Raw genomic sequence first — 23,911 nt, forward strand, 5'->3', positions numbered from 1 at the left:
TTTTCAGGTTATGCTTGAGCAGCTTGCAGAATGTGACTGAGCATTTCTGAGCTCTCTGTGGGGGTGCCATGATAAGGACCATTCACTGCTGTGCCACAGTTAGCGGTGTGACTACTACATATAGCGCTAAAATGTAATGACCTGTATTTTATGCAGTTAACAATTTGTTTCTATTTAAACTCATTTTCTTTGAAGAATAGAAAAACCTCACTAAACGAAGATGGTCATCTTATCAATGTTTCTAAAATTCAACATTTTATCTTCAACATTGTGATTTTCCATCCAACTGACTCCAGAATACTTGCCTGAAACTCAAATATAAATGTGGAAAGGAAATAAAAAAAGATAAATGTGTCTCGCCCTCCTAATCAGAAGCATTAGCCTAACAGTACCCAGAAGTCACCTTCATCCTAAACCCTCTCAAAAACTCTGCTTCCTCCAAAGAATATATCATAAACACAGTGATTCCTTTTTACTACTGTTTGTGTCAGCATTTATGGTAGAAGGGAGTGGAACGTTCATGGATTACTTTTACAGAGACATGTCTGAACGGTGTGCATTAGGGCTGGGAATCACTGGGTACCTCACGATACGATACGATACGCGATACATGGCTCACGATATCGATAATATCGCGATACTGCGATAATTGGTAAAAATCCTCTCTAATAACTACCATTATATAGAACATGTTTTTGGGGGGAAATATATCCCCATTTGTCTTTTTTACCTTAAACACAATCATACTAAACAACTTTTCTTATTTTGTGCAACAAATTATACACACTTTTGTGCAAAATTGTTGAAATCAGTAATACTATGTCTTTGACAAACATTGACAACAACCAAATTGGAATTATCTGTCAGATTCAATGTTAACAATAGTAAACATGATCAGCAGTGACACTACTTAGTGCAGAATTGTTGTAAACAGAACAAATATTAAATAAGTCAAGTAGTGACAGCTATCTACCTCCAAAACAACGTCACACCAAAGGATGATGAATATAATGTTTTACAGCCTCTCTCAAAATTGACCTAATTTTTCGTGCACTTTTCTCTCACTTGAAAAGGGCTGAGCATCCAAAAATAAAGGCTGATTTACTCAAACTGTTACTTGAGATTATTTTTCCAATTTTTATCATTTTTCCATTTGGTCAGTCAGCAGTCAATAGGTAAAAACCTTAAAACACACATAATAATGGCAATAAATATAATTTTAAGTGCTTCAATTAATTAGCATTCTCCCTAATTTTACAGTGAATTCATGTACTTTAGTTTAATTACATTTAAATTTAAGTTCATACATCAAATCCTGCTTTTTTATTTAAGAATTACTTTAAAATTAACATTAGCAACAAGTAATTACATTGTTTGAAAACGTCACATTATAAATTTATCAAAGTTACACCGTACAGCAGCAGGTTAAACATTGAAGTGCATGAAAGCGAAAATTCCGACGCTCCTTGAAGCATACACAGACAACTGCGTAGCACGCGCTCAGTTCCCATAGCAAACAGAAAGTAAGAGATCGCTGACATTCTAGCGCTCAGACAAAGTCACTTCTTACCGGCTGGATCTCCTACAGATGGAGGATAAATGCTGACAGGTAGGCATGCTTCACACACGCGCTACAGAGCCTGTATCTCACCGGTGCTTCTCCCGAATGAGCGCGTGCATCGCTATTAAAAGTCCGACGCAGCGTGCGCCCATAGTTCCGGCGCGCGACTCAGACGCTCAGCGCTATAGCCTCTTTAAATGAAAATATAATATCGATACTCGGTGAGAACCCATCGAGAATCGATCGCAGGACTAAATATCGCGATATATCGCAATATCGATATTTTGGCACACCCCTAGTGTGCATTCATGATTTACTTTGACGACCAGAACTTTGTGTTGTGATACTGAGAGACTTTGACAGGTGGCTTTAGGTGAAGTGACGGCTTTTCTTTGAGCTGATAACCAAACCTCCATGCATGCACCATCTTAACTAAACCATTTCTCCCTCTTTGTTTAATATTTCAGACTGGAAGAAAAGACAGAAGCGATACTCTGAACACAGCCATTGACAGAATGACAAAGAAGACCAGAGATCTTCGTAGACAGGTTTGTTTCTTTTTTCATTTTTGTCTTGCTAGCCTTTTTTTCTCCAGGCTTTAGTTACACTTAATTGTAACTGTTGTTGATTCTCACTAAGCTCAGAATGTTAAAGTTTTCACAAACAATAAATCTTTAGTTTTTCTCTTGATTTTTCATGTGTAAACACTGTAATAAACAGAAAAAATGCAGGAGGAGTATAGAAAACATGCCGTTTGATTTCCTTTTAATCTTTGTTTTACAGCTTCGCAAAGCTGTGATGGACCACGTCTCTGATTCTTTCCTGGAGACCAACGTTCCCCTCTTGGTCCTGATTGAAGCTGCAAAGAATGGCAATGAAAAAGAAGTGAAGGAGTATGCACAGGTGTTCCGTGAGCACGCCCACAAGCTGATTGAGGTACTTTGTCTTTTTCAAATAGGAACAAAAACATTTAAGGGGCTCAGGTAAATTTTATACAACCATTCCCCTTTGAACAGGTGAGCTCCATAATAGGTCCCTGTCCAGTTTTGTTTTTCTTTCTTAATCATACTTCTATTTTTTAGATACATTTTTTTAAAATAAATGTATTGAGACATGTTAATACAAAATAATGTATATATACGTACACTTTGCAACTAACTATTGCTCCAAAGTTTCAGTTGCTGACACTTTAAAGGTAATTTTTTGAGTAAATTACTATTGGTTCAGCTAAAAAATGAAGTTCTGTCTCGGCGGGACAACACTCATTTATCAGGATAAACAGTTAAAGCATCAGAGAAAATGTGGTGGCAGTAAAAATTCATCATTTATGAGAATCCTTATATTCCAGCCATTCTGTTTCAGCATCTTTGACAGCAGATTAAAGATGAAATGAGCTTTTAGACAGTCTGAATTTAATTTTTAATGTGTTTACATTTGTAAAATAACTCTACAATGCACATTGGTATTTAGAACTGACTACTATAAGACCCTTAAGTAAGTGTATCACTTAAGCATAACATTGATTTGTCTTCTCAGTCACTTCACAAATGATTTCTTTGATACACCCTCATTCATATAAACTATTAGAAAATTAAGTTTAGGTTAAAAAAATATATTTTTTATAAACCCTAGTTGTAACTTGATACAGAATCCTTATTAAAGCATATATATATATATATATATATATATATATATATAGTAAAAGTGTCCTGTAGTCATGTAGTTTATCCTTTTTTAAATGGAAAACATTGATAAACAAGAAAATGAGGCTGCATTTGACGTATTTACACAGAGTAAACCTTCCAACCCCAGAATGAACATGATTTAACTCGACACAATTCAGCAAATTCCTTCTCAAGAGTTGGGCAAAGAAGCCTCTGTCAAACACGGGGAATTTAGCCAAAACTTCCCTGCAGTGTTTGATCTTTTGTCCCACAGGAAGCAAAGATGATGTAAATGCATTAGGTCATCCATTACTCAAAGATCCACTAATTTTAGGCACTTTTATGACGCAAGGGTAAGCTGCCCAAAGGCAAGTGACCTATTAGTTTACACACATTTGAGAGCAGCATTATGACTGACCCATATTCAGAGAATGAAGGAAGAAAACAAGGAAGTGAATTCAGTTTGACATCCACCAAGCATTAAAGCTCTTGACGTACAAGCAGGATAACCGTGACATTCACTAGTTTGAGTTTATGTTGTTCACGTGCTGCGTGGTTACGATACGTACATTCTATTAACCTTCAAGTTGAACTTTGGAGTGACAGCCATTTACTGAAGAAGACGAGGATGCAGAAATGCTGTTCACATCACATCGCTAGGAACTATAAATATGAAAGATATCTTTACTCTTAACAAATTAACATTGCTCTTTTTTTTTAAAATAAAGACAAATTTTGTTTTGAAGAAAAATATTTCAATTGTGTAATTTGATCAATTTTATCATCAACAATGAGTGAATATTTTTAATTTATTATAGAGATTTTCTTTTTCAATTTGCTGTTATGTGTGACTTTAAAAAGATGGTGGCAATAATACACTTTTAATTAAAACATTTGGCACTATGACTTTACATCCCAATAAACTATTAGTGTAACTGGAACTTCCCATTACTTCATAGTGTTATGTTCTAGCATTGCCAGTGATATTAATTTCTAGTAGGGTAAATTTTACTAATATGGCTTTTTCACTGTCCATTTATGCAAAAATGGCTGCTTTCCCAGTGGCTCTCATTGAGGGTTAGACCAGGCTTATGTGAAAGATCATGAAATTATAAATGCAAGTCTCTCTTTAGAGTGCCAGTTTATCTTTATGCAACTACTCTCTAGGCCCTCCTCATAGATTTGAGTGTTCACCCTCTGGTACATGCATACATTTGAATAGTGATGAAAGATGTTTTATGTCAATGTTTTTCAAAGTGTTTTAAGTCTGGAAAATAACTGTTCAGGTCTTTGATGGTGGGGTCAGGCACCTTTGTGATTGTGATCTTATTCTGTCTGCCACTGATTCTTCTTTTTCTTTTTTTTGACAGATTTGATAAGTTAGTGAGTCAGTGAGCTGGTTCCTACAGATATGTTATAGATCATTCTATGTTGTTCCTCCTGCATTGATAAATCTTTAAAATATAATAAACGTTTTTCACTACTGTAATGTGTTGTCAGCCAACATCTCACAAAGCCACATTCTGTCGTTTTTAAACATTTTGATGGACATTTATACATTTCTTTTTTTTATCAGTATTAATAAATGTTTTTTCCTTTTTGTTGTTTTTTCTGGTTGCCTGTCCTGTTCATCGTTTTGCATGATTTTAACAGCTTTATGAATTAATCCTCGGCAGTGAATATGTATTCCACAGGATTAGTTGTGTTGCTGGGTTATTCCATTTCTGGTCAAAAAGAATCCCTAAATCAAGCCACCATAATCAACTTTAACGATTTATCTATGCATCATTAAAGTCCTGTGGGCTGATATAGAACAACATTTAGACAAAAAAGACTGTAGCAGTAGGATGTATTTTGCTTAAAAACAAAGTTAAATTTGTCTTTCAGGTGGCCAACCTGGCATGCTCCATTTCCAACAATGAAGAGGGGGTGAAGCTTGTCCGCATGGCGGCATCTCAGCTTGAAACTCTGTGCCCCCAGGTACATTGACATTTTGTAGTAACTGTTTAACTAACTTCTTGGTTGTTTAAGCCTTTGACATATTCCTTGTGTCTGTTTTAGAAATGCCTAGTCTTCATTGGTTTTGTCTTCATCAAAGATAGTTTTATCATTGTGTCAGTTTTTGATGCATACCAAATATTTGGTTATTAACGGATATAATCAATTTTCTTTTCCAAGTGACATGTGGGCCGGATTATCCAATCTCCTTAATCCAATAACTTAATCCAATGGTTATTCCAGACCAGAATCAATCACTGTATTTTCTTTGTGGAGTACAAAATGGGAACAGCAGAATCATATCGTTTTTTTTTTTTTTTTACAGATACATTAGCTAGCTAAGTGTAGCTAACACAACAGCTGTTGGGGCAGGCAGATGAGTTTTCATTTTTCTTTATAAATCTAACGCGTCTGGGAAAAGTAGGATATTTGAAAATATTTAATGTATTATATAGCTTTATATTTATAGTAGTGTGTCCACAACTAAGCTTTTTGTGTATTTATTTATACATATTATTTTAATCAAACTACTACGATTGCAGCTCCGTTTACCATGCTGATGACTACACTTTTCATACCCACTGAAAGTATCTTAACCTTAAATTAAAATTGTCTGAAAACTGCGACGGAAGCTTATTGCACTAAACTTGAGTTTATATTGTGGCTTAGAGAGCTCTGCTATAATTGATCTCTAGTGATGGTCATTTTCAATTGTAGGTGATCAATGCAGCACTAGCCCTCGCTGCCAAACCCAATAGTAAGGTTGGCCTGGACAACATGGATTTGTTCAAGGAACAGTGGGAGAAGCAAGCCCGTGTCCTCACTGATGCTGTTGATGACATCACATCCATTGATGACTTCCTGTGTGTGTCTGGTAAGAGTTGTTTTTACGGACAATGGAAATCTGATTTAACTTTTTTGTTCAGTTGTTGATTTATTAAAGGGAGCATATATTTCAAACCTTTTTTTGCGTTTAAAAAGTGTTCAACATTTGTAATCTTTTTCGCTATACTCAGCTTCTGTTGAGAGTTCTTCTCTGCAGAGAAGATGGTCGGTAAAATCGTCTGCAATTGTATCAAATCAGACATTTTGTTGAGTTTGTCCCAAGAGGCTGTCATTAAACATTTTAGTAGAGTGACTTTTTAACCATTCTGTCAAGAACAGATTGTGAGTCCTTGTAGAGTTTCATATTTTACTGGATTCACGTAACAACTATGTCAGAATTTGTCTTCTGTCTCTTGACCGATGGTGGTCTTTTAGGTTTGGAATGTCCGGCCAGAACAGAAGAGGAGAACACATCTCTCCATTTTCTTATGTTTTTAAATGTGTTCCATCCATATGGCATATAGCACAGTTCTCTATCCCCATAAAGATTTTTGATAAGGTTTTTGTTAAAAAACTTTGTATGTTTCTTTCCCAGAGAACCACATTTTGGAGGATGTGAATAAGTGCGTCATTGCTCTGCAAGAAAGGGATGTTGATGGCTTGGATCGCACTGCTGGGGCTATTCGAGGACGTGCTGCCAGAGTTTTTCACGTGGTCACTTCTGAAATGGACAATTACGAACCTGGTGTCTACACAGAGAAGGTTTTGGAGGCCACCAAGCTCCTCACTGACACAGGTATTTCAAAAAGGCTGTAACCGAGTTGGTAAAAGCAAAACAAAAAGTTTCATCAGCACCATTTTCAAAGCATTTTTCTTTACAACATATTTTTCCCTTCAAAGCCAATATAAAATATGTTGGAGGCAGTTGGAATTGAATAATGACAGATGTGGAGTTGGCTCAGTAAATAAAAATTGCTTTCTGAAGTACTCTTCATTGTAACGTCCTCTGACTCAGACATCTGCAGCATTTTCTATTAGGCTGCCAGATAGAACTGAATATCTTAACCCAACTTGCATCATAGAAGTCATTTTGTCCAAATAATGTGGTATTTCATTAGCCAGCCAGCATGTATGATATGTGTTAACTTCCATTACTAGCAGGCTAACATGACAGAACGATTTTTTCGGTTGTCAGATTTAGAAATGGCTCAGCCCTCTTGAGAGTGAGCCCATTAACAGTCAGGAAATGCAGGCTGATTGTTATCTGAGGATTTCAGCTGAGGCTTGGATTTTCACACGTGTAAGAGGATGGATGAGATTCAAGTTGGATTGCCTTTTAAAATAATTCCTAATTTTATGAGCGTGTCCCTAAATTCTAGTTCTTTCCTGCTCAGCGCTGAGTGCAGATTTAAGCACATTTGTAAGGAAATTTCCATCATAGGTAGATGCTAGATTCCAGGATCGCTATCATAAGCAAACATTTTTTTTTGTCATTTTCTTATAGTAATGCCGGTTTTCCCAGAAAGAAGAGACATTCTGAACTGCTGATGTTTTTATTTTCATTTTATTATCCCACCCAACCAAAATATATTAAATTATTTTTTATGGGTGAATTTTTTTCTATTAGTGCAATTTCTTCCCACTTCCCTTTTTTTGGTAAATGGGAAGTAATTTGCAAGATTATTTTTAAATGAGCTTAGCGAAATGATCATAGCCAAAATCTGATTATGGTCAGATTCTTTTTTTTTTTTTCTTGATTTACATTTCTATGCAGAAGCCTGCAGGTTGTAAATGCTTTGTAAGCTCTAAACCAAATCCTCTTTGTGCACTGTGCTGTGTGCTGCTCCTCCCTCCCTCTACATTTGCATCCTGACATCCAGGCCTCACCCAACTGATATCAAATTGTCACCAGGCCAAAATACATGCCCAAGAAGACAGCTTTATGGCGCTTGTTGTTGTAGAACTCCCCACTAAAATGCTGCATATCTATGTACCTCAGAAGAAACGTCTTATCTGTGTAGAATAAATCTGTTTTTGAAATTCCAATTCTCCTTTTTCCTTTCAGTCATGCCACGATTCACACAGCAGGTAGATGCTGCCGTCATGGCCCTAACTGAAGACCCCTCATTGACTGCTGTGGATGAGAATGAATTAATCGATGCATCCCGCCTGGTGTACGACGGCATCCGCGACATACGTAAAGCAGTCCTCATGATCAGAGTAAGTGCTGCAGATTTTCACCCCCCCTCCATACATGCTCATGGTAAATTCATCAACATTCATACATAAATATTTGTGCATAGCAGCACAATCAGAAGAATTGTTGGAACCTTTAAGTATTATAGTGAAACTTAGAATTCACTAGCTGCTTTGTTTACTAGGAAGAATGGTTGACTTTAAAAGCCTGTGATTAAATTGTCTAAGGAAAAAGCTGTGCTGCCTGAATAAACATGCAGTTTAGTGTAACACCAGCCTGCGTAGTCTTTGGATCAATGGCTTATTGCCTGAGCAGAACCATAAGTTAGACATGCTAATAGAAGCCACTGAACCATTACTTTATTGACTGACCTAAACCTTCTCCAGCTATAAAGTAAGAAGTGGATAATGGTGAAGTCTGTGTTGTGTAGCTGATGTATGCATTTATATGTATTTAAGGGTTTAACTGGCTGTTTGACATGAATCACAAGATTTTGATCTTCTGGATAAGTTTGGTTTAGTTCTTGACTTTTATTAGTGATGCATCGAGAAGCCCAAATGAAAAAGGGACCATTATGTATTTTGCTTTTGCATGATAATCAGCTGCTGATTTAACATGGAGATTTTAATTAGCATTCTTTCCTTGTACTGCAGGCTGAGAACTACATTCAATTGCTATCAGCCCCAGCTCCAATCACATCATCCTGATTAAGCTATTAACACTGGGCCTATGGGGTTGGCTGAACATGCAGGAAGAGTTGGTGTGTGTAAATGTGACTGCATGTTAAAACTAATAGAGGATTAGCGACAAACCGCCCATGCTCGTGATTTATCAGATTCGTTGTGCCATTAACTGCCACCTAATCTTTATTAAAAAAAAATCTAGTTTCCATAAGTCTGTGAGGATTTCTCACTAAGGTCTGAGAATGTTTCCACACAGCTTTGGTAGTGAGTATTCATCTGGAAATGATTTAATTTCTTTAGCTTTGTGGTTACAGGATTTCCAGCAGCTCCACACAGCTGTGTCCTCCACTTATTCTCAAACGCTATTAGTAACAAGGTAAATTAAAAAAAAACATTAATGTACCTAATGAATTTAGTATCTCACCGGCAGAGCTGTGGTTTCAGTGCAAGGTTTATACTGTCCAAAGAAATATTATAAATCAGCTTAGTTTAGCTGACCAGAAGACAGCTCCTCTAAAGAGCGTCCTCATGCACAAACGGCTTGACTGCTCACAGGACCTTGACTCAGTCTTACATCAAACTGGACTAGTGTGATTTTTGGACTTTTAACCTCTGAGTGGTAGAGAGACTGTAGGTCTCGGAAATCAGAAAAGACTACAGTACCCTCTCCCCACCTGCAGCAGCATCCGACATTATGCTTCACAGACGTAAAACTGACTTCTAGACAGAGAGCTGCAGACACTCAAATACAGGGGGCAGCTGTCATTACCTTTATGATTTGTGCTGTACGTCATAGCCCAAGGTGATTTCCCTGGCTATGTCCTAAAATGAATGAAAAATCTATTCGACACACTGAGGCAATGAGTAGAACACAGTAATAAAAACAATAGTGAGAGATGCTGTTGTGTGGGCCTGTCCATTTCAGAATAGTATCACACAGGGCTGCTTTTAGGCTTTTTTTTTTTCATGTTACGATAACTTTAGCTCTGAAAGTATCATGTAATTAGATGGCAAGTATTCAAAATTCTTCCTATAAGGATCACATTAATATTTATAGTTGTCATTGTAAAGTTTTACTTTGGATTTTAACAGTTTGCAAAGGGAGAAATAAAAGTTCAAACTTGTATTAGTTCACATGCAAGTAGGGCTGAGCGATATGGCAAAAAAGAAAATCACGATTTTTTTTTCAATTTTATTTCATGATTTCTTTAAAATAAATTCAATTTGACAGAAATGGAATTATAATGATTTTAGTTTTATCTATTCGAATTAAATATTTATTATCTATTAAGATTAATCTGTGAATAGTGTGAGAATTGCGCCTTTTACTGCTACAGATAATGCATTGTTGTCAAATGAACAGCTACTAAATATCCGCGAGTTTTTATTTTGCCTCTGTGCTAAAAATCCATAAAACAGAGCTTGTAAATGCTTTTCACACAAACCAGAAATGAGGGAGACTGATGAAGTTTAAAGAATAAATGACTGATAAAGTTTAGCAAAGTCCTTTCCCTATTAAAAACATCTCAAAGTGCTAAATAGTAATATTAATAACAACAACCGTTACCACATTTTCAAATGAAACTAAAACTTTTATTATTTTTGGATTACATACATGGTAAATAAATCAGAATTTACCTTCAAATAGAAAATGTCATTGTACTTTGAGAAAAAGGCTCCAACTAGCATCTTTAACTGATACAAAAAACATTTTTTAAACTTGGATCATTACATCAAATACATCTGCCAAACTGTTAAGATTCAAAACACAGAGATAATAGCAGTAAATGGTGTGGAGGAGGATGAGCAGCAGCTCGGATTTAGAGTCGCAGGCAGTCAACAAGCTTTTGCTTTCTCGCTCTTGCAGCTTTTGGTAGAAGATCGTGACAAAACGATCTCTCAAAAATGACAGATCATCAGCTTTGGAGATCGTAAGACGGTTTTGTATCGTCACATCACCCACCCCTACATGCAAGCCATATTTAATGACATGTTTTTGCCTATTGCTAAGCACTTATCTTGAATTTAGCGTACCCTTTTTAACTTTTTGAAACAGGTTTTGGTTTTCCCACTTGGCAGTTTCTGTGGGCGGCCATTTCTGAGGCTTTCACAATTACGATGTATGTATTGGACAGGTCACAGCAGGCGGTGTCTGCTAGCACTGAACTGCATTATCTCGATTTCAGACATGCTTGTGAGTCATAAAGTTTGTATTGAGACCATACCCGTATTGCCCGAAGAACGGAAGCTTCTACAGTTTCCCTGGAGCAGTGGAAGGTTGTTTAGAGACTCTTGGCTATTTTTAGAGTGAGGTTCCAAATCCATTACAGTAAGAAAGAATGTAGACAGTTGGATAAGCACAAGGAGAGGCCCAAGCGTGATAATGCACCTTTATCTGGCCGCATCATCTTCCCCCCTTTGCTTATATCTCCTCCAAATACATTTCTGGACAGTGTTATAGTTTGCCTTAAGCCCGAGCTATTGACATCGAATTTCTTTTGAACATTATTTCTGAGTGAAATGTTGCCTTTGGGTTGTTTTGTATTCAATGCAAAAAATGGGGTGAAAGAAAGTCATGGATGAAGGGCTACAATTCCTGAAAGAACTAAACTTGTGCTTCATCTGCTTTTTCCTCAGAAAGCAGTGACAGATGGGCCTCTCGAGGGTTTTGCTACTGATACATTTCAAACTAGACAATACCCACCCCCTAAAAAAGACATGTTTAACAGATTCATTTATTGAAAAGAGAAAAAGCTTTTTTTTTAATTGATGGTAAAAGAGCAGTTGTGTGCCAAACATATTTTATAATATGCTTTAATTACAATTTTATTTTAGCCTCCATTAAGCTTAAATGCTTTTTGTTTTTTATTATTTTTCTTTTGGATTTTTTTTTAATCTCATGTTGTTTATTTCTTCTTTCTAGACTCCAGAGGAACTGGACGACTCTGACTTTGACACGGAAGACTTTGACACTCAAAGCAAGACCAGCGTTCAGACAGCAGATGACCAGCTTATCGCCGGCCAAACTGCACGGGTAAGTCTTATCTTTTGACATATTATTTATTGATATTTCTGACATGCTGAAAAGTTGTGGGATCATAACTTAAGATTACTTCTAATAGTAAGATAATGTTGAATAAACGTTTAAATGTTTAACCCTTTTTACAAGTTATTGCTTAGGGATTTTTCTATTGATTTTTTTTTTATGCATTTGCAGCTAATTTGATAACGTTTATCTAATTTAAACAAGAATAGTTTAAGTTTCAACCTTATGCTATATTTACACCATATCTAATAGAGTAAATAATTTCCTTTACAACAAAAATATTTGGTTTTGCTGTAACCCCCCTCTGCCTTACAAAGGGTGATGTTCAATGTTTTGGAAATCCATTAAATGTTTTAAGGCAAGACCGCCTCCCACTAATCCTGGTTCTCGAGATCTACCACCCTCCTCGTTTCCCAGCTCGCCCTGCACTTCTTGCTGTTGATTACCTGGATCAGGTGTGCTCGGTCAACCCGAATGAGGAGACAACTGAGTCAGCTAATCAGCAGAAAGCAGTGCAGGGAGAACTGTAAAACAAGCAGGGTGGTAGATCAGGATTTGGCAGCCCCATATTAAGGAAAAAATGGTAAATGTTCCCACCCAATTTAAAAAAACAAAAAAAACTCAACTAATCTACACCTAATTAACAGGAGTATGTTGTCTGACCAATCCAAACATGTATTTATATATATATATTTAATCTTGAAGGATTTATTTTAGATTGGAGGGGTTACTCAAACCCCTGATTATAGTTTGAATCAATGACCCCAGAGAAACTTTTGCAGTTGGAATGAACAGAGATTTCCTCTTCAAGTGTCGGTCTGCAGCAGCCTAGCAAATGTTGAAACTTCCAAGTGCCTTTTTGAATGTTTTTCTCTTTTTACTTATGAGTAGTAAAAGGGAGAAAGAGACGTTTTTAAAATATGTTTTAAAAGGTGTAAAATGCACCAAAACTGATTTAAATAATCTTGATTTTCTTGTCAACATGTTTTGGATAAGATGACTTTGGTTTTACCAAAACATCTTATAGAGAAGAAATTTAGATTTGTAGCAGATATAAGTGAAAACTAATGTATTGGCAATTAAAGAAACGATAAAGTAAGCTGCTTGTAAGAGTAAAATTCAAATATATAACTGTTCATCATTCACCTAGAGGAGCTACAAAAAAAGAGAAATAAAACTAACATCAAGTTTGCTGTTATTTGGATAGCTGCAATGCATGTTCCTGGCACGAAAGCTTGCATGCATAAAAGCCGTGTCTCAAACTGTAGTTTGCTAATCTTCTTCAAATTCTCAAATTCCGTATGCAGGCTATCATGGCCCAGCTGCCTCAGGAGGATAGGGCAAAGATTGCAGAACAGGTGGCTAGCTTCCAAGAAGAAAAGAGCAAGCTGGATGCTGAGGTATCCAAGTGGGATGACAGTGGCAACGACATCATTGTGTTGGCCAAGCAGATGTGCATGATCATGATGGAGATGACAGACTTTACCAGGTGAGTGTAAATAGAGGATTAGCACTCTGTATTGTTTTTGCCTCATCTGTGTCTTTTTGCTGCTGTTCTGCTGGCTAAAAAAAATATGGTTGCAAATTTAATATACTTCTGTTTATATTGTAAATGGTTTTGTCTGTCAGTTCTTGACTAGTACTGTGATTATATCAGAATTTTCTCATTTATTTTGCTTTAGACCAAAATGTATCTCTCATAAATCATCAAATCATACCATTTTGTACCTGTCAGCCTTTGCCTGGATCCCACATAGAGGTTAACGCTTCACTCCAAATAGGTTTTAATTTGAGGGAAACTGCAGGGAAGCTACAATTTCTTCCTTCTTTCCATCTTTCTGTAATGTGTTTCTGGGATAATATGATCAACCATAAGCAGAGATTTAAATCTACTCTTCCCCTGGTACATGAAACAGCTTGTATGGATTGTAAACTCTAAATTAAAACAACACAGCAGGCTCCTGGAGACCATCTCACACATTTATGGGTAAAGTTTTGTGTCAATGAAGATGGTAAGGTTGGATCATATCCTGTTCATGGCTGTCATGTTTGCAGTTGCTCTCTATTGTTGTTTATGGGAAACCTCACAGCTTTGTTGTTATTCTCAGAAGGTAAAATCATGTGATTTTATTTTTTTCTTTATGTATTTTTGATTGTTCCTTGCAGGTTGTTTCCACAGAGGTGTCTTATCAGCTTGGTTGCATGTGGCTGAATATGAGCAGGCTGTGTGTAATTCATTCAGCTGTCTGTGTCACATCAGCGGTTAACACTCGTGACCCAGTGTCACTGGACTATACACCCACATGGTCACACTTCCTGTGCTTGTTTTGTTACTTCAGGACATGAGCTGTCACTGCCTCCTAACTTTCTTCCTTTACTGTAAAACTAGTTAGTCTCTTAGTCATTAAACATTTAGACGCATGCTGTTGTTTTTAGTATTTTATTAAAAAAAAGAAATCAAGCTGGGTTTAAAAGATGGCATAAACAGCATTGTGGATGTGTAGGAATTGCTTATGAAGTGTTGAATGAAGTTCTAGTTTTAGCAACTTAAAGGTGAATGCAATTTTTACTTGGTTTACTTTCATAGAGTAAATAGTTCATTAGGAAAAATCCAGAACACTTCTAGATGTTCAGTGTCATTGCAGTCAGTATGTGCACATAATTGAATTATTTATTGCCATTGTTAATATATTTGTTTATTTTTTCAAGCAAAGCTTCATCATTAGTGTTATTTGCCAGTTTAAAAACAAAACTAAAGACGTAAATTTACCTCTGAATATTTTTTTTTTCTTTTCCATTTAACAAGTCTCAACTTTGTGTTTGATTTTTTTTTTTTTTGGGGGGGGACGTTCTGAGCACACGTTGAGTATTCTGCTTATTTGTCTACTTGTGTTGTTCAAGGAAACGCATCAACTTTCTCATCCTTTATGAATGCCTGTGAATCAGGCTTTGATGCAAGTACGCAGTAATGATAAACAGAAGGTCAGTTGTTGCTTAATTCAGCCTCCACCCAAATTACTGCCCTTAAACCTTGAGCTGGCATGACGCTTGGCCAAGGTTAATGCTGTATTAGATAATTGATCTGTACCTCTGCTGACAGATCTACAGGGCGGCTGAGATTCTTGTTGACACTTGCAGCATCACTTGCTGGTGCATGCCAATTAATATGAATAATGAATGCATGCAACCTATATGGGAGCCTACTTTTTTAAAATAGTAGCTACAGCGTAACTTCATCCATCAAATCATGTAAACAACATTAATACCAATATTAGATTTAATAAACCTTTTGTTTCAAAGGTTATTGTTTTGTAATGTACTTTTCAAGCAGATTACAGTGTGGCTCCATCAGCTGCAACCCTTTTCTGAAGGAGCCAAAAAAATGCCCCCAGCTCCATCTCTGGGGGATGACCTGTCCCATGAGAACCTCCAGTATGTGCTGTGACGCATGGCCTTTTCCACCAGGGCCTCAGTTTGTTTTACATAAGAGTAACATAGGGAGAGCCGGCGAAGGGAGGGGAGCGGAAGTGAGAGAACAGAACACAAAATTCCATCTGTTCTGGGTTGGATAGCTCATTTTTTAGCCCGGAGAGAGGAGCTTTGAATCCAATTTGTGACTCTTGCCAACTGTGTCCCACAGTCCCTTGAGGGGGGCTGAAAAATGGCAAATAACTGACGAGCTTTGCTCTGGATCAGGGTCAGGGCGGAGGTGACCTGTGCGGGGATGGGCTTTGTGTAGTCAAAGAGGGGTCAAGGATTGGCATGCATTATTAGGTCAAAAAGGGATTCTACTGCATTTCACTTTCAAATGTTTCTTTTCCACCTCTCTCAAGCTTTAAAAAAAGTTTTCATAGTAATCTTAAAATATTGGTGTTTACAGCTATGTTGTTTTCTAAAGAAACAAATATCATGAAAGCGTTTTGGCCCTACACTGTCACTTATGTTCTATGGACTTCATACAGTTAATCTTTCACGTTTTCTCTTCAGGGGAAAAGGGCCACTGAAAAACACATCTGATGTCATCAGTGCTGCCAAGAAAATTGCAGAGGCCGGATCAACAATGGACAAGCTGGGTCGCGCCATCGCAGACAACGTAAGTCACACACAGCCTCAAAGAGTGACCACAACACCTTTTATCTGCAGACCGAACATGTAATTGGCATCGTCAAAAAGAAACTATCACACATGTTTAGTGTTAAAAGCATGCAAGGGTTTGATAAATGAGAAAAGCCAACCCATTTCCAGTATTTTATAGTACTTTTGGTTCCTCCCTTACATACGCGGAAACCTCTGTTTCCGACGCAGAGTTCCCTCCCTCGTTGTCTGATGTAATAAACTGTTGGCCTCCTGGAGACCTGCACATGTTTTATTTAAGGACTCTCAGATCCTTAATGTTACAGACCCACTTATCGCTTCTTACCTGTTCTGACCTAATTGCATTTGAATCACCTGTGTAGGGAATAAAGCGCCCTGGAAAGTCACTTTTATATGCCTCGCTGCAGCTTTTGAAGATTCATATTCACTTTTAATGAAAACCATGTTATCCCCCAAAGAAAACAGATGGGCAGCTGTGCAGGTGTGTGAGTCTGTTCTTGTATGCCTGCATACAAAATGCCTGACTGGCACTGGCTCTCTGCAGGCTCAAACATATGAATTTACACAACTATTTTTGCTTGTGGAACTATATTAAGTTCTTGTATTTTTATCTCCATGTACACGTGTTGTTTGTGCATGTGTGTGAATACAGACTATTAGAGGATTTTGTGGGTTTGAACCACTCAAAGTATAAATAAGTGAAGAGTCTCGGCTGTTGAAACAGACATTCTAAGCCAGGAGTGAAGGCCCCTTCAGCCTGTACATCTAACCTGCTGTCCCGCTTCACTCATGGACTCAAAACACTAGCAGATCATGTGACATGAAGCTCCTACACATCACTGATAACTTGTATAGATGGGTATAAGATGAAGGAGAATGATGGAGGGATGGAAAGAGGAGGAAGTGCAATTACGCGCATAAGGATGCATCCCTCCTGAGAGATGAATTTATTAAGAGTGCTTCGTCTTTTAACTAGCCACATGATTGCCCAGTGGCTGTTCTTCCTTTTCCTAAATTGTATTTATTGTTGCAGTTTATATTTAGGACCAAACCTCTAAGTGAGCAGGAGATGCTACAGGCCCACTTGGAGCAAAATGAGGCGTGTTGGGAGGGTCTGCATAATCTTGCAGCAGGAGTTTAGTGAATCATGACAAGGATGCGCACATAGCGACAGTCAGAGGAGCAGAGGCAGTGCTGGCTTTGCTCATTAACCTAGGCGTATTAATCACTTGCACTATGCGTCTGTGGCCTGCGGGGTCTGTGAGGCTTTGCTTCTCATATAAAACATATTGACTTATGGTTCCTGGCTGATAGTGAAGCATTTTTGTCATTTTCTCGGGGTGTGATTTGGTCTAAGATTGTTCACATTATAAATGCACATTTCCGATTTTGGAAACTCTATGAGATGTGGAATTTAAAGGTTAAGGAAATTAGTGTGGCGAAGAGATCAAAGCAGAATTTAGGTTGCTTCAGTACAAAGGTCTGCACTGCAGTTTATTAAGAATGTATGAGCTGCTCTGTGGGACACCTTACAAGAACTCCATCTGATTGGGATGGTAAACAAATAGTGCTGCTGCATGACTTTTTAAAGTCAATGAGTTAGCTACTTTGTATCTACATAAATTATTTCTATTTATTTCAGTGAAAACCCAAGACGGTAGGTGTTTTGTACAGAGAATTGGACAATCCTGGCGTGTTTACGTTCGTTTCTCAATGCTTTCTTCTCAGATCCCACTCAGATAAAATATAACACACTTAATATATTTGACTTCGATCAGTATATATTCCTTGTGATCCCTGGGCTTTGTTGCTGGCGACCATCTAATCTGGTCTTGCCCTAGATGCTCCACAGCACACGGCTTGTAAATTACCTACAGCAGTGGAGAAGCAGAATCACATTCACAGAGAATAAAGGATTTTCTGGAATTTAGCTTTAGCAATTGAAGTCCTCTTTTATTGTATTTGTTTTTCCCCCTAGTTCTTTGATGCTTTTGAAAGGCATGTCCTTGAGATGTCTTTGATTATCAAAGAGAAGTATGCGGCACTGTACTGAAAGAGTTTGTTTCAAACCTCTTGCATGTGGACAGAGGTCTCATACCTCTGCAGAGGTTTATCTTTAGCAAACTAGAGGAACCATTGTATGCAGATCTAAGTGCTGCCACAAGGATTGAATGATCCAAGTCTAATTTTGTAGAGCATCTTTAAAAAAAATCCCTGAGGAGGTCTTATTATGAGTTTGTAGTCTGATATGAGAGATGCACTATTGTTAAAGTTTTAATTATTACGACAGAATAAACTTTGGCGACCAACTTTAGAAATGTCTGTTAGACTGATAGGAATAAGCTTTGCTCTTTTCAGAAAGTTAATTTTTAAGTCTGTTAATCAAGCTCTACAGAAACCTCCACTGTACTCGTATTAGTTTTAAACAGAATGAGTTCTTTAATCAAAGTTTTACTGATTCTGTAAGTTCACATTTTTTAGTGGTTTGTTACTTTGATTCCACTTTTCATATTGTTTCTAGACCCTTTTTACTGAGTTTCTGATGATTTTCTTGGTGCTCTGCAGAAAACAAAACAATTTTTTTTTATTTTTGGCAAAAAATGGCATGATCATAATTAAGAGACCATAGAACGCTTAAAAAAACATCAAAAGATGACCAGAGTTGAGAATCAAAACACACTTTTAAAAAAATCATGAAAATGTTTTAATGGTCAAGGAGACTCTTGGTAAAAAAATATTAACTGTGCTGTCGTTTTAGTAGAACTCGTAAAACAAACTGACGGTTGCAAAAGTACGACGACCCTTTTTAGGTGTACTGGCCAACAGGTTGCTGGCAGCAGCACATTAGGATGCTGCGATGTCAGTAAATATTGGAAATGGGCATTTCCTCTGGGTGATGCGTTTAGAAAGGTCAGCGTGGGCTGGCAGCAGCTCAGAGGCTTGCGTCTCTGCTCTTTGTAATGGAATTCAGTGGAACTGCATGGCATTTGCAATGATGAGGTCGTGCCATCCTGGTCATCATTTATCTCAGAGTTACTTTACACGCGGCACTTTATTCTCTTTTTTTGGTTTTGGACGTGATGTCCGTTAATGAAATGGTATTGTTTTAGTCCTGCTCTGCAGGCATGTTTTCATGTTATTGATTTATCTCAGCAGCTCTTCATTTATATGTGATATCGACAGACATTTGAATGTTGTAGCTTTAAATAAAACTGTAACACAAACACTCCCAGGATAATCTGTGAAGCAGCTGTGGAATGGTCAAGCAGAAGAATGAAGAGATGTAAAAAGGACCAGTAATGTGTTGGGTTAATGTGTAATGGACCACTCAGCAGAACAAATCTCAGCCATTGTGCTGCACGTATTGAAAAGAATTGTCTGAAGTGCTCTCCTTTCAACATCTCTGCCTGTAACTTATCCACACGGTGTTTCACTGCAGCACTCGGACAATAATAAAAGGTAAAATCAATGTGTTGTAATGATTAATGTCAAAATGCTTTTACGCACTATAACCCCTTTCTTAAGAGATAGATCTGAGCTGTCCGTGTTGTTGATAATGATGTGAATTTCCCCGCTTATACCCGAGTCTCTCACCATATTCAAATTCTTAACACCAAACCCTCTAAAGTGCTCTTGTCTTCTATGTACGACTTGTGCATTCACGTGTCACAGTCAGTGCAGTCTTGGAGTTTCCTGAGTACGGAGGGGCGCCAGCAGCTGAGCTGAACACGAGCACAAGTGATGCTTTCACAGCACCCCGCTCTCCGCCATCTCAATACTTGCTCAAGCCTTCATTAGCATGGATGCTGCATTCGGCCTCATCCTAGGTCTGTGCGATTGCATGTATTCCTCTGTGCACACTCTTTTCACACACTCAGAGGGCTGCTGTGACTTAAAAATCCCTCCCAAGTTCAGTTCAATCCCCCTGTCTGTTGTTTTTTTCCCCCCGTTATCTCTTTCTCGGCCCTCTCCTTATTTTTATCTTTTTTTCTTATTTTGCTCAGATTTTTCTCCACTTTGGTTTTTCATGGTCCAGCATTTGTGTTTTAACCATTCCCTATAAGTTTATCTCCTCTCCCACACCTTCTTTTAACCTATTAAGATCAGAGGCTTCACTTAAAGACCTTTAAAACCAGAGGGATTTCTGGGAAACCCAAACCAACTTAAAAGCCTTCCTCAGTTCCCGAGGAAACTGAAAACATGAAATTAAACTGACGGAGAGGTGTAAATATTCCTCACTCGTTTGTAAATATTTTATTAGTAAAATACCTTTCGTACTTTTTTTAAAATGTACTCCTGAAGGCCTTCCTTTTGTTTACCTCATTTTGATTTATTGGGATTTCTTTCAAATGGAGGGCACATAAACATAAACGATAACGATTTTAGAGCAATTTTTTTTTTTTTTTTTTTTTTTAGACTAATATGTTACAGGCTTTTTTTAGATGTAGATTTTTATTCTTTTTTGTGACCTTATTGTGCTATAGTATCCCTTCTTTAGATGTTCTGTGAATATCCAAGCGCAGATGTAGGGGGGGGTCGATCTTTAAATGCATGCATGGCTGTATATCTGGGAGTGAGTGCACTCTATTCAGTGGAGCACTCTGTTATCCCACCAGGGATACTGATGCGCTCAGCAGGATTAGATGCATCATAAGTTGTAGTCTATTTGAAGTGGCCAAAAATCATGATCCTTGTAATGTTTTCTCCTCTAGTGGTTAAATTTAGTTTTTGTCACTTCCTGTTAGCTTTGGAGTCGGTGTTATTGACGAGGGGAATCTTGTGCAGGTTATAAGAAGTGCGGGCTTTTTATTTGTTCAGATTAAACATTTTAGTGTGCTTCTATCTTGCAAAAATCATCGGTTTGTTGTTGAACCCGTTTTGTGTCTTCCCCCTGATGGGCATTTACCAGATTCTGAGGGACTGTCCCTCCCCTCCCCCTTCAGCCCTCTGAAAAAGCTGGTGTTCACGCCAGCATTTGCTCTTGGCGTGCTCACTCATGTTCTCCCTCGTGGTTCTTTTTACAGATACAGTGACTGTAATAATACCTTGTTGATGTTGGAATGAGGGCTATTTTGGGGCAGTGTAAAATATTAAACAAGAGAAATGACTGCTTTGTCTTTTGCAAAGTTAGAAGTGCTGCTCTGGGGGGTCGTAGATAAAGCCTCTAGAGATGAATGCGTCGGACTTCTGTTTGTAACAATAAAATCAAATGGATTGCACATGGACAGATGGTGCATGTGATATCTTTCAGCATCCTGCATGCAAATGTGCTTCTTCAACTCCTGCATTATTCCTGCTGCTTTCCAGTCAAGTTTTTAGTTATTTTTTGTTATGTGGTCTTTAGCTAAAGTCTTGTTGCCATGTCAACAGCAACATTTTTTTTTTTTTGCAGCTGTAGTTTGTTTAAATAACTTAAAATCAAAGTGTTTTAAAATGATGAGAGGCGTGCACATATGTAGAGCTGCTGTCCGCTGATGGAAGGATCACAGTTTTGGTTCTCGTCCATGTTTGAAGTGTCCTGTGATAACACACTGAACTCCAAATTGCTCTCAGTGGTTATAAGTTGGCGCAAGCGTTCACCATCAGGGGCATCCAGTTTCAATGTTATGTCAATATGCTGATATGCTCAGAGGTAGCACAGTTTGAGCATCGAGCGCAGAGCGTTAGCTTAGTAGCAGCAGATTTTGGTCGTTGTGATTTGTCGAGAGTTCAAAAATGTGAAAAGAGGACACTTCGCATCAACCAATCAGGGACCCAGCTTTAGCATAACATGGATGAGAATCTGATCATTCTTCTCCTAAACTCTATATTCTTCTTTTTTGCATCAAGACAACAATAAGCATTTTTTTTGCCCTCCTTGGACTAATGCAGAACATCAAGTTGTCAAACTGGTCCTAGAGTGACTGAAGTATTGCTGAAGACACATCTCCTGCAGTAGATGGTGAAGCTCACCACACCAGGAGAGTCTCCGAATAATCTCACGAATCCAGACATGAAGATTACAAATGCTTCTTGTAGAGCTCTTCAAAATAAATGAGCCTGATCTCTGAACAGCAAGCCTATCATCCAATGCATTGCAAATGAGACATACAGTCAATGCTTCCATGTAGCAACGAGGCTAAAACTGTTGGTGGTAGCCCCTCCCACAAGCGTCTCGAGCATTGAGTTTATGCACACATTTTTGGATAAATTTCCCGTATGGCTGAGAGAAATGAACAGTAATTTCTTTTCAAGATGATGCCTTGTTTTATTAAAAGTAAAGTTTTAACATGTGTGATGGAGATATTACATATTTAAAAAAAAAAAAAAAAACAGTCCCAATTTTCTTTTAGGAAGACAAAGAATGCCTTTATTGCTATTGTCTACATTTACAGTGAGATTAAAGCTGTCACCATGATAACGGCAAAAACCATATATACATAAAATAAACATATAGGTTGTGTGCATATAGGAGCTATATTATATTAAAGAAAAGATTTGTATTTATCACACGCTCGTGATTACACATTTCTTCTACATATATATGTTGCTATAATGCAGATTCAAAATAATCATAGATAATGTAAAACTGAAGATGCCATAAGTGCATCAGCTGAATGCCTGTAGTGTGGAGTCACTCCAGTGTCCTTATTAAGCACTCTGAACATTTGTCAGCTCACTGATCTGCGGCCAGAGATCCTGGCTGATAAACCGTTTGACTCGGGTCACTCTGACGATCTGATGTAAAGCGTCGCAGCCTCCATCAGAGTGTTTACATTCTTCACTAGATGAGTAGCTGAGAAGAGTACTGTGACCTAATTACTACGCTGGCAGGGGGCTTGTTTAGCAAACTAGAAATGGGATTGGAAATGGTGTTCTGAGGTGAAGCCCAAGTCTAATTATGATTAAATCATTCAAAGAGATTGCCAGTGCTGAGTGTGATGCAATTTGTGGGACTACTGTCTGCCCACTTACAGATGGACCCCAAAGTTATTTACTCTCTCTACTTTACCCAACTTTCTTTATTTATATTTTTGACTATATAGATACATTTGAAACCTCATTTCTGGCGTGAACTAAAAAAACACATGTCAAACTTAATGCTGAGCTTTTGGAATACATCCACAGCTGTTGGTTTTCTTTTTCTTTTTAAATATTTTATTTGACTTTTGTCATTGCACACAATGGTGTTTCTTTTCAGCAACAAAACTGGCATATTTTTCTTTTTTTGTCCCCTTCTGTGGGGTTCCTTTATGTGGAAAAGGAAACTCTTAAACCACCACAGTTCACACTTTCACCCTTATTTGGTTTTCTGAGTCACCCACATTCTCCTGTGATTTGAGAAGTTTATGGCATTCAGTCGCTACCAGGAAACAAGTCTAGTTCAGTTCTGAAACCCCTATCTTTAAACTTTTAATTATGGATTCAGTTTTGGTAACAGAGTTGGTGTTGCTAAACATCCTTGAGTTTCGGAAGAGAGCACATTTACATTTTTATGTATGGAAGCAACAAAGATTTTGTGGATTCCAATGTTCCATTATGCTTTTGTTATGTTGGAAGCAAAAGTTTCTGTTTTACATGTGTAAGCGTTTGTATTTCCCCGCAGTGCCCCGACTCCTCCTGCAAGCAGGACCTGCTGGCCTACCTGCAGCGCATCGCCCTGTACTGCCACCAGCTCAACATCTGCAGCAAAGTCAAAGCGGAGGTCCAGAACCTGGGAGGAGAGCTGGTCGTTTCAGGGGTGAGTTTAGCAGCGTTTATCCATCTGCACATCATTCCTGCTGAAATTAGCAGAAGGCACAACGACAGAGGAGAAAAAGTAAATGCTACGTTTTTATGAGTCCAGTCACATTTTTAAGGGTT

The 23,911-nt window shown here is 37.8% G+C and overlaps 1 protein-coding gene across 1 annotated transcript in view; it reads left to right on the top strand.

The window, feature by feature from the left end:
* The window catches only part of ctnna1 (catenin (cadherin-associated protein), alpha 1), a 50,406-nt gene that overhangs the window by 24,277 nt on the left and 2,218 nt on the right, over positions 1-23,911 (top strand). Inside the window, exons 8-17 of the mRNA XM_024283112.1 lie at positions 2,029-2,109; positions 2,345-2,497; positions 5,113-5,205; positions 5,941-6,097; positions 6,644-6,844; positions 8,114-8,268; positions 11,852-11,962; positions 13,282-13,463; positions 15,962-16,067; positions 23,655-23,789. Coding sequence (XP_024138880.1) covers positions 2,029-2,109; positions 2,345-2,497; positions 5,113-5,205; positions 5,941-6,097; positions 6,644-6,844; positions 8,114-8,268; positions 11,852-11,962; positions 13,282-13,463; positions 15,962-16,067; positions 23,655-23,789 — 1,374 coding nt within the window. The remainder of the gene's footprint in view (positions 1-2,028; positions 2,110-2,344; positions 2,498-5,112; positions 5,206-5,940; positions 6,098-6,643; positions 6,845-8,113; positions 8,269-11,851; positions 11,963-13,281; positions 13,464-15,961; positions 16,068-23,654; positions 23,790-23,911) is intronic.

The sequence above is a fragment of the Oryzias melastigma genome, linkage group LG10 (genome assembly GCF_002922805.2).
Source record: "Oryzias melastigma strain HK-1 linkage group LG10, ASM292280v2, whole genome shotgun sequence".
NCBI lineage: Eukaryota > Metazoa > Chordata > Actinopteri > Beloniformes > Adrianichthyidae > Oryzias > Oryzias melastigma.